At 31.2% G+C, this 20,735-nt stretch overlaps 1 protein-coding gene and 1 long non-coding RNA gene across 4 annotated transcripts in view; both read right to left on the bottom strand.

Moving 5' to 3' along the window:
* The window catches only part of LOC113512312 (ATP-binding cassette subfamily G member 4-like), a 43,283-nt gene that overhangs the window by 14,030 nt on the left and 8,518 nt on the right, over nucleotides 1-20,735 (bottom strand). For 2 of the 3 annotated variants that reach the window (XM_026896110.3, XM_052900101.1), the window contains exon 2: nucleotides 20,471-20,588. The exons of the other annotated variant lie outside the window; for it this stretch is intronic. In XM_026896110.3, coding sequence (XP_026751911.1) covers nucleotides 20,471-20,588 — 118 coding nt within the window. The remainder of the gene's footprint in view (nucleotides 1-20,470; nucleotides 20,589-20,735) is intronic. 3 annotated transcript variants of the gene reach the window in all.
* On the bottom strand, nucleotides 13,102-17,446 carry LOC128201862 (uncharacterized). The gene is made up of 2 exons (XR_008253479.1): nucleotides 14,324-17,446; nucleotides 13,102-13,850 (listed from the first exon to the last, which is right to left on the bottom strand). It is a non-coding gene; the product is annotated as an uncharacterized LOC128201862 (long non-coding RNA).

The raw sequence follows: 20,735 nt of genomic DNA, 5'->3' as shown, positions 1-20,735 counted from the left end.
AAAGGCTTATGATAGAGTGGAGAGGAATGAACTGTGGTCAACACTGGCAATGTATGGGGTGAGCAGCCATTTGATACGGGCATTCAAATCTTTATATAAGGATTCAAATGCCTGTGTCAGAATAAATGGAGTCTATACAGACTGGTTTGGCATTGAACGCGGTGTTAGACAGGGCTGTGTAGCGTCTCCTTGGCTGTTCAACCTATTTATGGACAGTTGCTTGACCGATTTGAAAGGATCTAATTGTGGATTCAGGATGAATGAGTCTCTGTTTAAGACTCTTTTATACGCCGACGACCAAGTACTTTTTGCATCGTCGGAGTATGAATTACAACAAATGGTGACTATAATGAATGAAGCGTATGCAAGAAAAGGTATGAAAATAAATGCGAAGAAGACGAAGGTAATGGTTTTTGAGAGGAATGAAAGTTTAACGGCATGCCAGATTATGATAGGAGATGAAAAAGTGGAGCAAGTGAGTGAGTTTCTATATTTAGGTTCTTTGTTTACGAGGGATGGGAAGTGTGAAAGAGATATGGAGAGGAGAGTTAAAGCGGGAAACAGTGTTAACGGTGCACTGCTCTCGATTATGTCAAGTAAAAATGTATCGAGCAAAGCTCGCCTTGCTATAATTCAAGGAGTACTGACACCAACACTCATGTATGGAAGCGAATCGTGGGTATGGCAGAAGAAGCATGAAAGTAAGATAAATGCTGTACAGATGAGAGCTTTGAGAAGTATGTGTGGTATTACTTTAAAAGATAGAGTAAGAAACAGTGTGATTAGAGAGAAGTGTGGACTGAAAGTCGATGTAGTGACCAAAATCGAAAAAGGAATGTTGCGTTGGTTTGGTCATTTGGAGAGGATGGATGAAAGAAGAATTACGAAAGAGATTTATCGAGCAAGAATGAATGAAGAATGAATGTCGGTAGGGGCCGCCCTAGACGGACGTATGTCGACCAAATAGGCGACGTGCTGAAGAAGGGCCAAATTAAAAGTACCCGTAACCGACGAGCGTGTATGACAAGATTGATGAATGTGGAAGAAGCGAAAGAGGTTTGTTTGAATCGAAGCATTTGGCGTTCCATTGTTTCTGCCTACCCTAATGGGAGACAGGCGTGACAGATATGTATGTATGTATAAAATCGCTATTACTACGTTTTACTTAATAATGAAATATACTAGTAATTATTCTATTATATTACTATTAAAAATGCGAAAGTTTGTAACGATGGATGGATGGATCGATGTATCGATGTTTGTTACTCTTTCACACAAAAACTACCATCTGGGTTTGACTAAAATTTTAATATGTAGGTACCACATAGGGAAAATAAACAAAGATATTGTGTAAATTGGCCGAAGTATAATTGTCAAGGAAGTAAAAAAGTATTCTGCCATTTAAGAGTTATTTCGGCGTACGCTGCATAAACCGTTACGAGTTACACGAAAATAATGCAGGTATAGTATAATTGTTAGTCTTACAAAGTACTAAAAAAATTTGCAGTTGCGTAAGAATCCAATATATAATTATAACGTAGCAAAACATTAAAATCAATGTTATATTTATAATGCACTTTTATGGTATTATAAATTAATCTTTATCCAAATAAATGCTTTTATTACTATGGCTATGTAAAATAGATACAGTAAGTAATTTTGGTAAATAGTTTAAACGTTATCTTTAGTAAAATGTGAGTGAGCTGCGTAGCGTTTGACGTTAAATTTAATGCGTTCATGCAACAAGGAAGAATTAATTAGGCATTTTTATTGAATACTACGCGGGCGAATTTGCGGGTGTAAAGCTAGTCGTATAAATATTATAAAAATGGTTTAATTAAATTTGATAAAAAAATGAGAATTTATTGTAATTAACAAAATCTTTGGATATCTTTCAGACCATTCAGTAGGTACTTGACGATAAAATATAATATTATCTGCGTGTACGTCGATTGATTTGTATAAAACGCGATATCGTAAAATGCGCTCCTGTTGAGATATTTTATCTGCGCTGTGAGTAACGACCTTAAAATTGTTTTTTATATATTTTATCTAGACAACTCTTTATAATTTAAGATTGTGTTTAATAAAAACACTTCAATCGTAACAAAATTTATACGGGACGGGACCAACATAGAAGTAAACTATTGATTGTAAAAATAATTAACCGAATAAAAATAGTTATAGAATGTAAAATAGTTAATGAATGTAAAATTAATTACTAAACCAAGGCGGCTAAAATCGGTCCTGTATTCGCGAAGATACTGATTAAAATATACATACACCAAAATTCAGGTTAATGGAAAATTTCAATTAATCAGTAGTGTTAATTGAAGAAATAAATATATTGATAAAAGTTTTTTTTTGGTTGATATTTTAAAAACTAATCCGAATGGTTTATTATAATGTTCTCATTAACAATAATTCGAAATTGACGAATAGTGAATAATCATATTATTGGAATGAAATAAATAAAATAATATTTATTTTTGTAATATAACAGCAAGTAATATAGCAGCAGTAAGCATATTTTAATTATTAATAATTGAACAATTATTATGAATTTTATATATAAATATATAATATATAAATACAATTATTATTTGGATTATTTGTGTTCGAATGTTCATTATATTTTAAATAAGCTGTTCAATGACAAAGATATGGTGTAAATCGTATGATATTATTTATGCGTGTTTGATGCAACATTAATAAATACTCCGTTTGGTACAGTTATTGTTTACAACCGCAAGAAGGAGGCCCTCAATTCGGTTGTATTTTTTTTATGTTTGTTGCCTTATAACTTCGTTAGTTATAAATCGATTTGGAAAATTTTTTAGTTACCAGAAAGGATATATTTACAGATTAGTCTCATAGAAATTTTAATAAAATCAGTTCAGTGGTTTCGTTTTTAAAACAAAACAACTGGTATCGTTACAACTGAACTTGGTTTATATTTGTGGAACACAATCTTAAATTGTTATTCTTAGTTAAGTAAATAGATTATAATAAAAATAAGGAAGTTACAACAAGACAGTTTCCTAGAAGCAAGTATATGTGATATAGAGGATGTTTCTACCGCGCGATAGACATATAAATTTGCAGGGTAGTAGGGCGACCTGCACGATGTACCAATTGTGTACGGTTTTTCCGCTACGTCTTATCTTGCCCACGGCACTGTCATACAGAGTCGATACACTGTATTTTTGAAACTTCAGTTTGTACAACTCTGGTTAAAAGGATATAAGTGGTTTTTTTTTAATTAAAATAATTTATCTTAATGGCCAGTAAGGCGCTCACATTTGACTATGTGTGTTTTTAGTAATATTAATTAATAATAATAATACTAATTAGTAAATACTAGCTATCTTTTGTTTATATCTTTATTATAAAGAAATATTAAATAAATTATTTCTTTATAATAAGGATATAAAAGAATTCCTTTATAAGGAATAATAAATTATTGAGGAAAACTTATCTTGGTTCTGGTCAGTCTAATATATAAGAGAACACAATGATGACAGTCTTGTAATCATTGTTATATTTAAACTAAATTGGAAAGATAGAATGATTTTAATCTTTTTTTGAAGGAACTGCTAGACGGGCTATTCTGAATACTCACGGGAAGTCTATTCCACAGCTGTACAGCACGATATGCAAATGAATTACCCATAAAATGGGTTTTACAGCTTCAGTACCCTGGACTGGTTCAGACAAAGACGTCTAGGTCTGGAAGGAGGAGGTAACAATTGGAACCGGGAACGAAGGTAGGAAGGAGAATTGAGATCATTAAAGACATTATATAGGACCGCTAGGACATGTGTCTCATGACGCTGTCTATCTATTTACATTTCATCTTTAAATATAATCTTTACTAATATTTATCTTTATTATAAATATTAAATAAATAAATTACAATTTATAATTTATTATTACTGATAAATTATTCCCAAAGAGGATTAAGGTTAGGCAGGCGGCCGGTCATAAGACTATCTATAAGTCAAATCTTTTTGTTAATGGATAAAAAACATATTACACCGATCCCGAATAATAATTGGAATAAGGATAGGACAGTGATGATGATGTTACTGATAAATTAATATAGTTTTCATTGTTAAAGAAAAGTAAAATGGTAAAATGTGAAAGTGAGTTTATTTGTTATTTACTGGTGATGGTCGCCATGGAATTTGGTATACGTGTAGTATTACATTTCTGTTCGTCCAATGTCACTGGAGGTCCAGACCTTCATTGTTTACGTGGACAAAGTCGCGGGCGCATGTAGTATCATCATGATTCACAAACAGGCACAAACGTGTTGCGTGTTTTAATAATCTAGCTTGTATTGGAACGTAACTAGTTGAGGCCATGAATGAATATTTCCTCGTGTTCTAAATTCCTAAGAGCTACTACTACAAAGCAACATAAATGGTTAGTTTCCGATTTACTCCATTATGTATTGTTTGTAGACAAATAAGAAGACTTTCGTTTATATTTTTGAAAATGGAACTAAATAATTTTAGAAACAGTTAATGATTAAATGATCTTGATTCTAAAAAAAAGTTATAGAAAGATTATACCCATGAAGTGTAAAATATTATGAATATTGAGTGTAACTAATTATACACTATAGAGAAAAGCATATTATATAAATATAAAAATATGAAAACAAGGTTTTTTTTTAGGGGTTTACACAAAGCTGTCTAGGTCATAGATTATCATAAAAACTTAAATGTATCCAATGATTCATTAGTAGGTAGATATCAAACAAAGAGGGAGGTAGACATATTATGAATGAATAACTATAACAAAGAAGCGAAACAGTATCTAATGTGATTGGACTTTAAACTTGATAACGCTAGTAGCAGCTTGTTCTAATGGTAAGTAAGGGTATGTACACACAAATTCCATTTTTTGGTTCCATATGTCTAAAAAATAAAAATAATTACTTTAAAGTTATGGTAGTGGGTGAAAATGTTTTTATCATTACGAATGCTTTTGATTCAGTACCATTAAGTCATGATGATGAGAATCTAATAACTTTTTATATAACCTGGAATGGCGTACAAGCTGATGGTCCACTTGATGGAAACTGGTAACTATCACTTACCACGTCTGCCCATACCTGACACACACTACACCACACACTATGCACAATATATATAAATCACTCTGAGATACCTACGGTACTTCTCATGGTTTTCTTGAGGAATAAGAGATTAAGGCTTTATATAGAGGATTGGAGAAAGCAAATTTATGGTAATTCAGCAGAATAAAACACTGCTGATTTACCATAATTTTGTCATATTTTTTTTACGGTGTGTAGATATTGCCTAACAAACATTTTTATATATATTTTGCATTCATATTACGTATTGAGTGTCTGTTGACAACAAGTTTTCGCGTGTCATTGACCTAAAGGTAATAGTTGCTCTGGGTTTTCGCTATATATGTATATGGTGATATATGATGTTGATCCAACATGGGAGTGATCTTATCGATTGTAAAAGGGATTGAAACATATACACAAAAAAAGTGTTAGATAAAAATAATGGTACCGTTTTGGTGGTCTTGGTATCGTTGGAATACACTAAGATTTCTGATGATTCTTTTTTATTTAAATATATATATATATATAGTTATTTAGCTATGTTCACGCTAAGTCCCTTGCGTGGTAAACAGATAGAACCAAACGCCCAAGGTGCCTATGTCTACGTACATAAATCTTTTGCTTTCTGCATCTTAATAACTCGATACCGGTTTCGGAGACTCTTGAATCCAGTCAAGTCTTCGGACTCTGGTCAGGTATCTCAGTCACACTCCGGGTCCGACGTGTATGCATGAGACGAGTTATGAAGAGTAAGCGAGGAGCTTAGATAAAACATGGTTCATCTGTTTATAATAGCCTAATCTAGATCTCCGTCCATCTATTTTTGCATTGTATATTCGTCAAATATATTTTGTTTTCTTTTTTTGTGTTTATACCTCTTTCACGAGTGTAGTTGATAAAGATGGTAAAAGATGATGCTTCTTACTTTTTATAGTTTTGTATTGCATGATGATGGCTATCAAGCTATTGGCTATTCAAAATATGTAATAGGTATCTAAATGTTTTATCAAATAATACATGATAATTATATAGTTTCATAATTATGGTAATTTAATATAAACGTTAAAATAGATAACAAGTCAATGTTGTGTTAATAAGTATATTATAATTATTGCTTACGACACAATCAATTTGAGTATCAAAATGAGTAATCAAATAATATATGGTAGGTCAATGTCCTGACTGTATTAAGAACGATTTGCTAATTAAGATTAAGGTATGTATGTCCTTTTAGGCGACTTCAAAAGGCTGGTAACACACCTACAATTTCTCTGATGATAGGTATGGGGTCTGATCGACAGTGGTAATCACTTATCATCAGGGGAACTGCAGGTTCGTTTGCTTTCTATGTTATAAAAAAATAAAAGCCATATCTTATATTATACGTAATATACTAAGTATAGTTTTAAGAATAATTTTAAAATACAGACACTCGAATAAAATGGAGGTATTCCTTCTATTTAAAGTTTTTTTTAGTGTAAGATTGGCAATGGTTTAATTGATTGTCCCCATTTTTCACTATCAACTCTCACTACGTGTTCCAACCAAACTATTAAGATTAAATGCCACCTTATTTCTTCTATTTGTTTTCACTTCTCCTTCTTCTTCTTCGAGTTCCATTCCTATCAGAGGTTAGACAATATAAGGGCAATCCTAATTGTTTAAGTTGCTGCTCTGTAGAGCGAGGTGGTGCAGCCAAGCCACTCCTGTAGGTTCTTCAGCTAGGAGTGACGCCTCCTCCTAGCACTTCTTTTACCAGCAATGTTGCTTCGGATGATTATTTGGAGTATTCTGTACTTATTATTCCTCATATCGTGAATAAAGTACAATATTTTGCAACGCTTAACGGTGTTCATAAGCTCCAACTTTTTCCTAAGTCTGTCCAATACTTCAATATTTGTTTCACTAAGTATAGAAAAATTAGTTGGCGGTTCTGTTAAATTTAATGATGATTTTATATTATAATTTTGTTTTTATTATTCTTTTTATAGTGCAGTGCAACTTTCAGCTGTTGGTTTCCTTTAATAAAAATTAAAATAAATATTATTAAATTTATTTATTGCACTAGTAACAGTAATACAAAGAATATACCTACACTTATAATAAATACTCTAAGATTGTTAAGAGATATCTTCACCAATTTTGAACCGATATAAATTTAAAACGATTGATTTCAATGCTTTATTTTTTTTTAAATCATGATATACATATATATCATATCATATAATCAGGATATACATATATAATACATTATATTATTAATCATAGAATAATTTCAAGTCTGACTTAGTGTAAAATAGGACACCTTGTTCTTTTACATAAAAGAATATGGAAAGTCGTACGAAAATAGTGAAAAAAAAAATGGATTAAAAAAAGAGAAGATTTGATCACAATATAAATATATTGTGTACTAATAAATATTAGTACACTTTAAATGTGCAAACAGGCCGAGCAGCTATTTTATACCAAATATACAAGTTACAGTTATTTAATATTACGGAATAATCGATTGTCAACCTAATTTATTTGGTGAAAATCCAGTTACCAGGATATTATTACCATATAAAGTAGATTTCATGTTTTGTAGTTGTCAGTATATTTAAAAGGAGTTTTTATTTCGAAATTAAATTAATACCTATTTTAATTTTGTAATGCAATTGTAAGTTTCCAATTAAAGATATAATCTTTTTAACTTTCTCCTTAGCTCCATAATATAATTCATTAATGATAAAAATAAGTAAATGACTCAGATAAGTTTTTCGTAACTGTATTAATATAAAAATATATTTGCATTTAATATATAACGGTATCTTGATGTTGCCAGTATTGTGAAACTGGACTGTCAAAATATCAAACCGAAGAGAGCTATACGATAGGGCTGTGTTTTGTCACTCAAATTATTCAATATACTATGAATATACTATTACGTAGAAAGCAAAGGATGATTGAAATAGTACGGTTACTATACGAGGTCGGAAAATCACGAATCAGAGATACTTTGATCTCAAATAACTATTTTAGTCAAGAAAGTTGAAATGTTTAAATCGAGAGCGCCTAGTTAGAATTAAAAATCAACCAGGCAAATCCAAAGTAATGGTACAAAACAAACTTAAGATACAGATGTTATATATTCCTTTAATACATCCACAAGAATCTTTGCTCTATCAACTTAATACTAACTGTAGAGCTGTAATAAGATTAACCAGGATATGCTCTTTAAAAGAGCATATCCTGGGTTTTTGATAAACAATTAGAGCTCTAGTCTTAAATACGGTGCAGTGGCAAAGGTTAAGGGTACTTTGGGGGCGGAGAGAAGGGAGTTGTAATAAAGAGGACAACCACATTGAACAAAATTATTTGGTATACTGTTGTTGTTTGATTTTAGAGAAGAAAGTACCTAATAAAGTTTTGCGTAAAGGTTAATAATACTAAGGATTTATTATCTCATTCACAGGTAACTAGGTATTTATTTTCTTTGTTTTAATCGCCAGGTAAGCAAGTAGATATATATAAAGTGCATGATTGTGAACGACGTGGGAATGTTCTAAGAACAGAAATATGTAAGTATGTTAACTACATCATAATATTTAATGGCAACGCATGTGGTGTATCATGGGTAAAACAGTATACTCTGTTATCTCCATGGTACTCCTCATGTCTATAGGCGATGTTTACCACTTTCCATCAGGTTGGCCGTTGGCTTGTTTGCCATTGTAAGTTAAATGTAGTAGTAATAAGAATAAATATGATTACAATTGTTCGTTCTTTGTTTAATGATTTGCACGTGGAGTTTTGATTTATCTATTACCTGTGGTTGCACTTTGAATGATTTACTTGTAGCTTTATTAGAAATTAAATAACCTACGAATGTTTATTACTTTTTACTAATGTAATTTATATGTAATTAAATTTATAGAATAGTATGTCGCAAAAGTCACACATAAAAATGGCTTAATGTAAGATCGTGTTTTATTTGAAAAAGAAGTAAAGAAATTTCAGAAACGGCGAACATGTACGAGTAGATAACGATTAATGGAAATGGATGGTGCAAGAAATATCTGCAAGGAGAGAATAAAGTAGGAGTCGAGAGTCTTCGGAGCTGTTATGTATGCACGATATGAGATATTAAAGATCAACGAAAGGATAGATGCCTTTAGCACTCTACTAGCTTACCTTGCAAGGAACTTAACGTGAAGTTAACTTACTAATATATAACAAATTTAATAATCTCAAATGTTTATACAGGTCCGTTATAAAGTTATTTTAAGGTAGATTTCAGATCTTTATTTATGTAACGTATGTACTTACATACAGCGACAGATTGCGAGGACATCAATCGCGAAGGAGAGCCTTATCGACGATCCACTATCATTGTAAAAACCACGATCACTCTGTCAAGAGAGTACGACTGAAGAGAGAGATCTACTTATTATCCCATATTCAAAATATTGATTTAGTTGAAAAATCAATATTTTAAAAAGGCAATTAAACTAAACTCTTACAACATATACATAACCTAGCCTAGACCTCGCCCTTGATGTAAACATTCTATTGTTAAAGTTATTTGAATATTTAAATAAAAGTTGGTCCATACTTTACATAATAGGTAGTAATTGCTTTTGCAAATTAACAAATAATGCAGACATTGTCAGGTCTATGATATTAATGACATTGAAATATGACTAGAAGAAAATTATAGAACACATCGGAACAGATTTTTGGTACAGAGACTGCATGGTATCTCAGTCTTATTGCTTCTTGATTTCATTGATGTAGTGGTAGGCATTTTGCTTTACGCATTGACGTCCCGGAATCATTTTCGATCGGGTCAATTTAGGAAACGAACTCTTCTAAATTGGATTGGGTCTGGGTGTTCTAGGCGGTGTCCTTCAGTGGTCATTACCTGGTTCCTCATAATACAGGGTATTTTAGCTCGAGGATCAGGCGATTGGCATGATTGTGTGGTACTTATTGTTATTATTAAATCTGTAGCTTCCTTGCTTGCATGCTAAGCTTCGATTTCAACACTGATATCGATAATCTGAATGAAGATTTTTTATAAAAAATGAAGTAATTTATTTTGCTTCATGAATTAATAGAGATATCATATTATATAGTTAAGTTGCGTATTTTTTATTTTGAAATGGTTAAATTAATTAATTGGTTAAAAATAATATTTTTTTTATATTTATAAGAAGTTGTGATATGATACAAATCTCAATCTTTATATAATATTATTAAATTTAATTATTTGTTGCAGCCTGTTAAGATAGCACTAATGCTTAACTGCGGTTACCAATTCGCCTGCCAAACATGGCAATTATTGTTAAAGCCCTCTTATGGGGGTGGCCTATGTCCAGCAGTGGACAGTTAACAATTAATACAATACAATATCAAATTGATACAATTATATATTATTGTTAGTCTATCCAGCAAATATTGTTTACCATCTACTGGCTCTATTTCTTATGTTGGAGGAAACAACATAAACTTACAAATATTAAATGGTTTTTAATAGTAGCGTGAAAGAACATCGTAACATGGGATTGTTAGATATTATTATTAAGAAAATATATAATTTAGTTATAAACACAGTGAGAAGATGAAAAATAGTTTCACTCAATTCGATAGATTCTTACTTAGCTCTGTTTAATACTATTCTTATGTGAAATTGAGTTTAATTGTTTACTAGCCTTTGGCAAATGAATAGTTAAATTCCGCTTTACCAATCGATATAAAATTCACATACACCTAGTATTTGGAAAAATATATAACTAGATATTTAGAGAAACACATGAGATACTTTTATTTTAGTCAGTTAACATATTTCAACTACGTGGAATAAGTAGCTAATGTACGCTATAAGTGTATTAATAGTTTCATAAATTGATGCAGTCATGTGAGAAGTAGTACCTAATACTATAATAAAATGTTAAACAGTAATATGCATCAAATTGATTGATAATTTACTTGTACCTATACTCATTATACCTGTGCTTATATAAATCTGCTTAGTAGACCATGATATCGATTATTTTGACGCTGTTAGCTACCAATATATAGATAGGTACCAGACGAGATAAACAGTTGAGATTTATATAGTGATTCATAATATTTATATCATAACTTTCTAGGGTTATGGCAATATTGATTTTTAGTGGATGAAAATGCGTTGGTTTCTTTTGAAGCAACTTTCAAATGAAACCTTCCTAGACAAGGTACAAACCAATCTATTTATATAATCGATTCCGTTAGCGTTCACATGAGTAAGGACAAGATAGCGCACGTTACTATCTTATTCTATCACATGGATTTACTAGTCATAACGATTCTATTATGAGATTCGTTTCTACTTTGTCTAGGGGAGTTGGTTTGTCTGATTATTTTTATTTTTTCTTTATGACAACATTAAGTAATCACGTACAAATTCTGAATTCGTTCATATCGTTATTATGAGGTACCTACATAACATTTCGACGTTCATTGGCGTATGTGTGTTTTAGATTGATATTATTATTTTGCGGAGCATAATCTGCTGGCCCATTTGAATAATTTTTTTACAAACTTTTTGTAATCATACTTGCCTTGTTGTTAATAGATAATGAAATGTGAGATAATATTTATTGAAATGGGCATCATTGAATAAAATTGTTACGGAACAAATTGCTATTTCACTATATTATGCCTTGTATGTATATTATGTATAAAATCATATGCCTTCTATGTATAAAATTACTATCTGTATAATTAACGACTTCTTTATTTGTATTATTTATTTGTCTAGTAAGATAATTTGTATGTCCAATTTTAAATGAATTTTTTCTCAAATACTTATATTATTTGAGATATTAGGTAAACTTAGAGTTATCTAATATATAAACTTTATATTGGTAAATGAATACTGTGAAAATAAATAAATGCCTATCATCGATATATCGAATCTATTTGTGAAGTGTAGTTTTTATTTTTAGTTAGTGATAATGGAATAATCTTTGCCGTATGATTACTATTCCATATTTAGGGATGATAAGTTTTCATCTATCATTCCTCACTGGTATCCTGTCAGAGTATTTAATGCAAGCTATTTAATTGGTCTAATTGTATTAGATTAGATAAATTAGTTGAAGTAGAGTTAAAGTTACTTAGCTATGACTGAAATAAATACGAGTACATACTTATATAATAAGCAAAATTATAAAAAAAAATCTTGTACATTTTTAGTTTATGTTGTACATTGAATATTTAAATAAATAATTAAATCGGTATGTATACATTTTGTCTATTGTAACAAAATTAACATTAGACAAAATAAGGAAGTAAATTCTTATAAAGAATTATCAAAATCGGTTTAGAGAAGTCTTTTTATGTAAACAAAGTAAAGGCAACTTGAGGGTCTGTTTCTTTTGGGAAATCTAAATATTTCGGAATAATAAAATTCTTGTAAATTTTAATTTTTACCTATATGCTATATTAGAAGTATATATTTTTTTTTACAACTTAGAATGCCATTGGAAAGTGGTAACCGTCGCCTATAGACATGAGCAGTACTTTTTTATGGGTGATAATGAAATAGTAACCCCACCCGGGCTATTAGTATACACCGGCGGGGCACCAGTGAAGGATGATAGATGAAGATGAAACAGGTCAGTTAGCTCATCTTGACAAATTCAACTAGAATTAGCCACGATGGTTTCCAGGGGGAACCACGTGGAGGTCGACTTGACAGGGTATATTGCTAGTAATGGGGCTATTTGGCCCCGTTACTAACAATCCCTTACCCTCCCATTAGAAGTATATTAAAAATACAACATGAACTCGACGTATTTCGATGAATATATAATATATACTCATATCTACAGAAAGGTAGTAAGGTTTGTGTTTAATTAATAACTGTTATATGAACTCTTTGTTGGCCCTTTATACAAAAAAAGAAAAATAATGTTTTTATCTGACACTTTCGATTGTGACGTTCTTGTACAAAATTAATAAACACATTCAAGATCAAGATTCGACTTTATTTTTGTTCATTTGGTCCTTCGATAGCCGCATAATTAAATAAATAAATATAGTGCAGTACTAAACGCATAAATATTCACAACTTCAGTGTACAATACTTTTTTCACATATATATATCGGACTTTGTTGTTTGCATATCACAATGACAGAAGATATTAGATCACGTATTACAATGTTGTTGGACAATTCAAATAAAATTGTGAAATTACTAACTAACACGAAGAAGTGCGCTCGAGCTAAGATTACAAGAGGATATTTGGATGCACGTTTAGAGATGCTATGTGAGTACTGGTCATCATATTATAAACAATATGAGTACATTACAACTACATATTCAGAGTCGGATTTAAAATCATGTAATATCGATCTAGAGGAAAATTATAATTCTACTGAAGAGGCTTACTTAGATCTCAAGACCTGGATAAGAGATTGGTTATATGAACATGAAACAAAATCAATTCAAACTGATGATAATAACACCATCACCATCGCATCATCTTCACACTCGAGACCACATCTTCCTCCGATACCCCTTCCAGTATTTTCTGGTGATTATAATGATTGGATTAGCTACCGAGATTTATATATTTCATTGATACATAATAATAACAGTTTGTCTAAAATTGAAAAGCATCATTACCTTAAGTCTAGTTTAACTGGGGAAGCAGCAGAATTATTAAAGAATTTCACACTTACCGAAGCTAATTATCTCGATGCATGGAAAAAGCTGGAAGAAAGATACGACAACAAAAGGATTATTGTCAACAATATACTGAATCACTTATTAAGTCAAAAGAAGTTAGCTGGCGAATCAACTAAAAGTCTCAAAGAATTATTAGACACTACTAGTCAATGTCTTGACTCGTTGAAAAATCTCAACATATGTATTTCTAACTGGGATGCTATTTTAGTATATGTCATTGTCGGAAAGTTAGACTCCGAATCACATAAGCTTTGGGAGCAGTCTCTTGGTAATTCTACTGAGATTCCTACTTATGACGATTTAGCTTCTTTCTTGGAGAATAGATTCAGAACACTAGAAATGATTAGTTCAACTCAAGTTAAAGAATTGTCAAAGAAGATATACACACCACAAAAATTTACATCTGTCAAAACTTACGTAACTGAAGTAAATAGTACTTGCACATATTGTTCACAGAACCATTACATTTGTCATTGTAAGAAATTTGCTACACTTACCGTATCAGAACGTCAACATTTTATAAAAACGAACAACATCTGCTTCAACTGTTTGATTAAGGGTCACTCTGTGAATAAATGTCGGCAAAGCACAACCTGTAAGAAATGTGGACGACGTCATCACACTTTGCTGCATTTAACAACTCTTAACAAACCAGAGATTACAACTGAGAGAAATGAGTCAGTACAGAGTCCCTCTACGTCTTGTCATGCTGCTAACACGAAACCTGAAACAAATAATAAACAAGTTATTTTACCTACAGCTCAAATTAAAGTAAAGGCAAAGAATGGCTCTACTTACGTTCTCAGGGCACTTGTAGACCAGGGCTCTCAGGCTTCTTTTGTTACTGAAGCAGCTGTACAACTGTTGAATCTTGATCGCACACCTGTAGTTGGTAAAATCACTGGAATATCCAACTCACAAGAAGTTACTACTAAGTCTATAGTAACACTCACAATTCATTGTAAAAACCCATCACTTTCACGTATTGAAGTTAACGCTTATGTACTTAGAAAACTGACTTCAATACTACCATCTCGAGAATTTCCACAAGGTACTTGGCCTTCATCAATGCAATTAGATCTAGCTGATCCTGATTTTCACAAGCCGAGTCCTATAGATGTTGTATTGGGTGCCGACGTGCATGCTCACATAATTCTCGATGGAATGCACAAACACAACACTCTCGTTGCTCTTAACTCTCGCCTGGGTTGGTTGCTGTCTGGAAGCGTTTCACAAACTGATACACAAGTACACAATGTGACTGTAGCTCATACTAAATTGGAGGTGAATCAGTTACTTAGGCAGTTTTGGGAGATCGAAGAGCACGTTCCTCACAAAAAGCCTATGTCTACATCAGAAGTACAATGCGAGAAACACTATAAGGATACTTACACACGTAACGATGATGGTCGATACATAGATTGCTTGCCATTTAAAGAGTTTCTTTCCACAAGTCTTGGTAATTCACAAACCTTGGCTATTAATCGTCTGCAACAGATGGAGAAGAGATTTTTACACAAACCTGAATTTAGAAGTCAATATAGTAACTTTATGGATGAATACCTGTCACACGAACATATGGAGATGATTCCTGAAAATGAACTTAATACTAATAAAAATATATACTACTTACCTCACCATGCTGTCCTTAGGCCGTTGAGCTTGAGTACAAAGTTGCGCGTAGTCTTCGATGGTAGTGTTGAACCTGCAAATGAAAAATCAATAAACGATGAATTGTTTATCGGTCCTCATCTTCTTCAAAATATTCGATACTTCATTACAAGATGGAAACAACACAAAATATGTTTATTTGTAGATATACAGAAGTCGATACATCGACAGATACTTGTATCTAAAAAATATATAGATCTTCAAAGAGTCGTATGGCGTGAATCTCTCAATGTTCCTAATGAAGAGGACAGATTACTTACAGTAACCTACGTTTGGTCTTGTGTTCCTTTCTTAGCCATCCGTACACTGCACCAACTTGCTGAAGATGAATGTGGTGAGTTTTCTAAAGAATTTGAAATTGTAAAGGAAGACTTCTATATGGACGATTTGTTAACAGGTACGTCAACAGAGGAAAATGCAATATTTCTTCAAAATCGGTTAACTGAATTATTAGCTCGAGGTGGCTTTCCTTTGCATAAATGGTCGTCTAATAGTAAACTAGTATTGAATCAAATTTCGAACGATAAAAGAGATTCTTTAAGTTCAGTCACTATTAAGTAGAAAAAGCTATTAAAGCTTTAGGTATTAAATGGAAGTCACAAACTGACAACTTTGAACTAACACTAAGTTTACAATTTATATCTCACAATGTCACTAAACGAACTGTTCTTTCTGTGATAACTAAGTTCTTTGATCCTCTTGATTGTTTAGCACCTTCTATAATTGTTCTTAAACTATTCATGCAGAAATTATGGCTAGCTGGATTGGATTGGGACGAGGAGCTACAACTAGAATTAAAAACTGAATGGTTTACTTACCTAGATAAGTTTTCTCACATGCAAATCATTCCCTTTCCAAGATGGCTCAGCATTTCAAATACTACTAGTAGATTAGAATTACATGGCTTCAGCGATGCATCTTGTGCTGCTTATGCTGCTGTTGTCTACATCAGAGTTTGGAATACCAAAGATGTTAATGTTCATTTAGTTTTCGCGAAAACACGTGTAGCTTCAGTAAAACAAGTTACATTGCCACGACTTGTGGTGCTATTTATACTAGCCAAGATGTTGAGCAGCCAACTGTTTTGTGAATACAAAATAATTGTGTGTTCACTTGGACTGATTCTACTATAGTTTTAACGTGGTTACGCAAAACACCTGGTACTTGGACAACATTTGTTGCTAATCGAACAGCAAAAATTTTAACTTTCACAAATAGTAGTCAATGGCGTCATATTGACACCTTTTAACAGTCCTGTAGATTTAGTCTCTCGAGGTTTAAGTCCGAATGATTTGAGACAGTCAAAACTGTGGTCGAACGGCACTGATTTTCTAAGTCAACCCGATGATATTGTAAATAATGATATAGATATTCCTGAAACAGACTTAGAAGTTAAAACAAAAGTTAAAGTTCACATTTGTATCACTGAAAATAATGATATTACTGACTACATAAACAAATATTTAAACCATTTATTCAATGCTGTAAAAACAAAATTAATTCAATTAGAAGGGATTGTAATTGTTATTTAACTGCTTCTGAAATAAAAATTGTTTTGCTTGTATGTACTCGTTGGTCACAAGCTATTTTAAAGATGAGATTGAAACTTTAACTCACAACAAGCAAATTCACAAAAGAAGTAAGTTTTATATACACTTAATCCGTTTCTTGATGAACAAAAGATACTAAGAGTGGGTGGCAGACTAGTGAATGCAGAGGTTTCGAACTATCTATAGTCTCATATTATTTTAAGTAACAAATGTCATTTATGTAAACTAATTGTTTCTGATGCACATATTAAATCTTTGCATGGTGACTTGCAACTTACCTTTAAATTACGTCAGACAGAAGTACTGGATTATTCGTTTAAAGTCTTGTTACAAGTACTGTGAATAAATGTATATCTTGTTTTAAACAACAAACAGTAGCAAATATATCATACTCTCTAGTGTCCAGTACAAATGGTTTAAATATATTCTAATGTTAAGCTAACAATTTCTTTAAGACTTGTAGCTAAGTTGTACCCTCTGCCACTGAATAACTAAAATTTGTTAATTTTTTCTAACAGTTATGTAGTAATTTGATTTCTATCATCTCACTTTGTGTTACTTGTTTATTATATTGTGAAGGACTATAGTAGTCCTTGGGTGGCGGAATGTTTAATTAATAACTGTTATATGAACTCTTTGTTGGCCCTTTATACAAAAAAAGAAAAATAATGTTTTTATCTGACACTTTCGATTGTGACGTTCTTGTACAAAATTAATAAACACATTCAAGATCAAGATTCGACTTTATTTTTGTTCAGTTTGAATATTTAGAAAAAAAGGTTGGTGAACACATATTAAATATATAATTACTAATATTACTGAAGTTCTTTCGTTTGTTAGGTACTTTTTGACTTTTTAATGACTTCATCGAGTTAAGATTTGGCATAAATATATAGAATAAATGTAAAACGACATTGGATACATTTTGGTCAATATATTCATTTCGTTCATACGAGTGAAGTTCGTAAGAAGGCTAGTAATTTACAATAAAGAATAATACCAACGGTGTATGTTAGATCTGTGATTGATTATTTTCTAATTTGACATCGCCCCTATTCGCAGTTGCCATGGAAATGAAAATAACACGTATGTAAGTGAGCGTGTTTATGTGTGACAAACTCATAATCATGTAGATAATGTTACTTATATTTATCTATGTATATGTAATTATAACGATATAGTTTGGTGGGTCTAGTTATCTCCATTGATAATACCTCTTACTGGAATTGTGAGAAAATAATCCTGTTATTATTACACATTATAAAAGACTGACTTTTTTGTTTTACAATTTGCTTATGACTATTGTTTATTGTTTCAATTTGTATCGTTATCGTTTAATTTATTAAAAATAATAATTGCAATAATATAGTCAATCAACATATTGAAAATAATATTTAGGTATAAGTAGATATAAATTTCTGAATTATATAAATATGGCTATAGAATTAATTTTATTATAAAGAATTATTTTGTCATAACTTTTGTAATGACTGTTGCATGTCAGTAACGACAAAATGTGTGAAACCAACTATTGTAATATTACCATATCATCTTATTGTACCACATTTATTGCAATAAATTTCATTTATTCATTTATTCATATTATTACTATTTAGATAACTAACTTTTCTGAATTGGCTTGGACTTGGACATTATAGGTTGTGCTTACAGATATAAAAAAATGTCTCCTGGTTGGACCTATTGGTACTCATAATACATTATTAGCTGAAGGGTCAGGCGATTGGTGTCACTGTGTGGCACTTTTTATCATTATTTTTCGAAATTCATATCCCCTTCTAAAGGAGGAGATGTAGCAGCTAACCTTCAGCAAAGGCAGACAGTCGGCTGGAGTTCAGGACCCCAAGGAGAAAAAACGGTGTACTATATGGGCAGTATCTAAGAACGCAGTTTTCTGCATCCTGGAAGAAAGCTGCCTTAGAATCACAATCTCTGAGGTATTGTTCTAGATTGGTTGGGTCAAAACCGTTCGCTGGCATTAAAATTGGGATGATTTCATGAAAAATTATCAAGTAGTTTCAACTGTGCGTTGATATTTTATTTAGTTTATTTTTTTTTACATTCACTTCTTATTCATGAAAATTAAAATTTCTTACAAATTTATTTTAATTATTACACTGTTTTGTCATTTTAATTCAAACTGAGAATATAGCACAAAAAAGAGACAAAACAGTTGAATAGCTAAAATAGGTTTAATAAATGTTTAACGTTTTTATGAATAACTGAGCTACTTGCTCTGTAATAAGTAAAATACATATTAAAAAAAAAAACAATAAAATATATAATATAATATAAAATATAATTTTAAGAATACGCGTAAAATATATCGTTTTTCTTTAGTATTATTGTAAATATGATTAATGTAAGGAAAAAAAAATTTTTGAGAGAATGTATATATACCATATACGTATATATATTACTGATTATGCCCGATTTGTGTGTAATTGGGCACGATTTATGTGGATGGATGTAGAGAACTGGACCAACCACTGTATTCAGTCGTAGTTGTGTGTTGTACTAAAGATAATATAATTGAGTTGTGCTGTAACTGTTAAATGAACTGAGGTGATCAGTGATAAGTATTTGTATAAAATGAAATTGTTAATTAATAATTTTTTTTTAATAAAACAAGACAGTAGGAATTTTTTCCAATGATTTTTACGTGACGTTGACCATTTATTTTATTTTCTCTATTTGGGATGACAAACAGTTGTCACAATAAGTTTTATATACTATTTACAATACAAATCTTTAATTATCGTGAAATCTACATCGCTATTTACAGGTAAATAAGAGAAATATGCATATGACCAGTTATTACAAAAATGTATCCAAAATTTTTAAAGTTAAAAATATTATGGATTAGTATGGGGGGAAAATATTATAATTAAAAAAATTATAATATCAAATCCATGATTCTCTTTATATCTATAGGAGACTATTATCACTTTATACCAGGTGAGTCAATATTCATTCCAAATCCTATAAAAATGTTTTTATGTTTCTATTAATCTATGCTATAATAGATATGTTGTAATAAATACTTATATACAAATTGATAATAGCATATCTACTACTATTATACATGTAAAAATTTGCAAAGATATATAGATTATTGTTACTAAATCACCAGCTGGACGGGCTTGGATTGAATACTTTATATGAATATACGGTATTATGCTTACTAATATTATAGAGGTGAAAGTTAGTTAGTTAAGTTTGTCCGTTTGTTACATCTTGACATATTAAAAGTTCATCAATCGTCATGAAATTTGGTATACGACTAGTATTTGGGATAGAGAATGTCATCACTATTCTGGTGTAACAACTTATACCGTTCATGTGACCGAAGTTGTGGATTAAAATTAGTGAAAATATAAAGAGGATGTTGTAATGTATACTTACGTATAGCCAGCTAGTATATCCATGAGAGAGCTTTTCCCTGCACCTGACTGCCCCATGATGACTGTCAGCTCACCAGCATTGAAAGTACCAGAGAGGTTGTTCAGGATGCATTTACGCCCTTTAAAAAGAGACGAAGTTGTAAACAAATAAATAACTCACAACTACAATAACTAAAAAGCCCTATGCTATGAAAAAGCAAGTAGCAAACATTAAAAAATTAGAATTTAATTTATTTGAATTAGTTTTCTAATATAATCCATATTGA

The sequence above is a fragment of the Galleria mellonella genome, unplaced genomic scaffold (genome assembly GCF_026898425.1).
Source record: "Galleria mellonella isolate WM207_F2 unplaced genomic scaffold, CSIRO_AGI_GalMel_v1 utg64, whole genome shotgun sequence".
NCBI lineage: Eukaryota > Metazoa > Arthropoda > Insecta > Lepidoptera > Pyralidae > Galleria > Galleria mellonella.
This window is presented reverse-complemented; position numbering and strand designations above follow the sequence as displayed.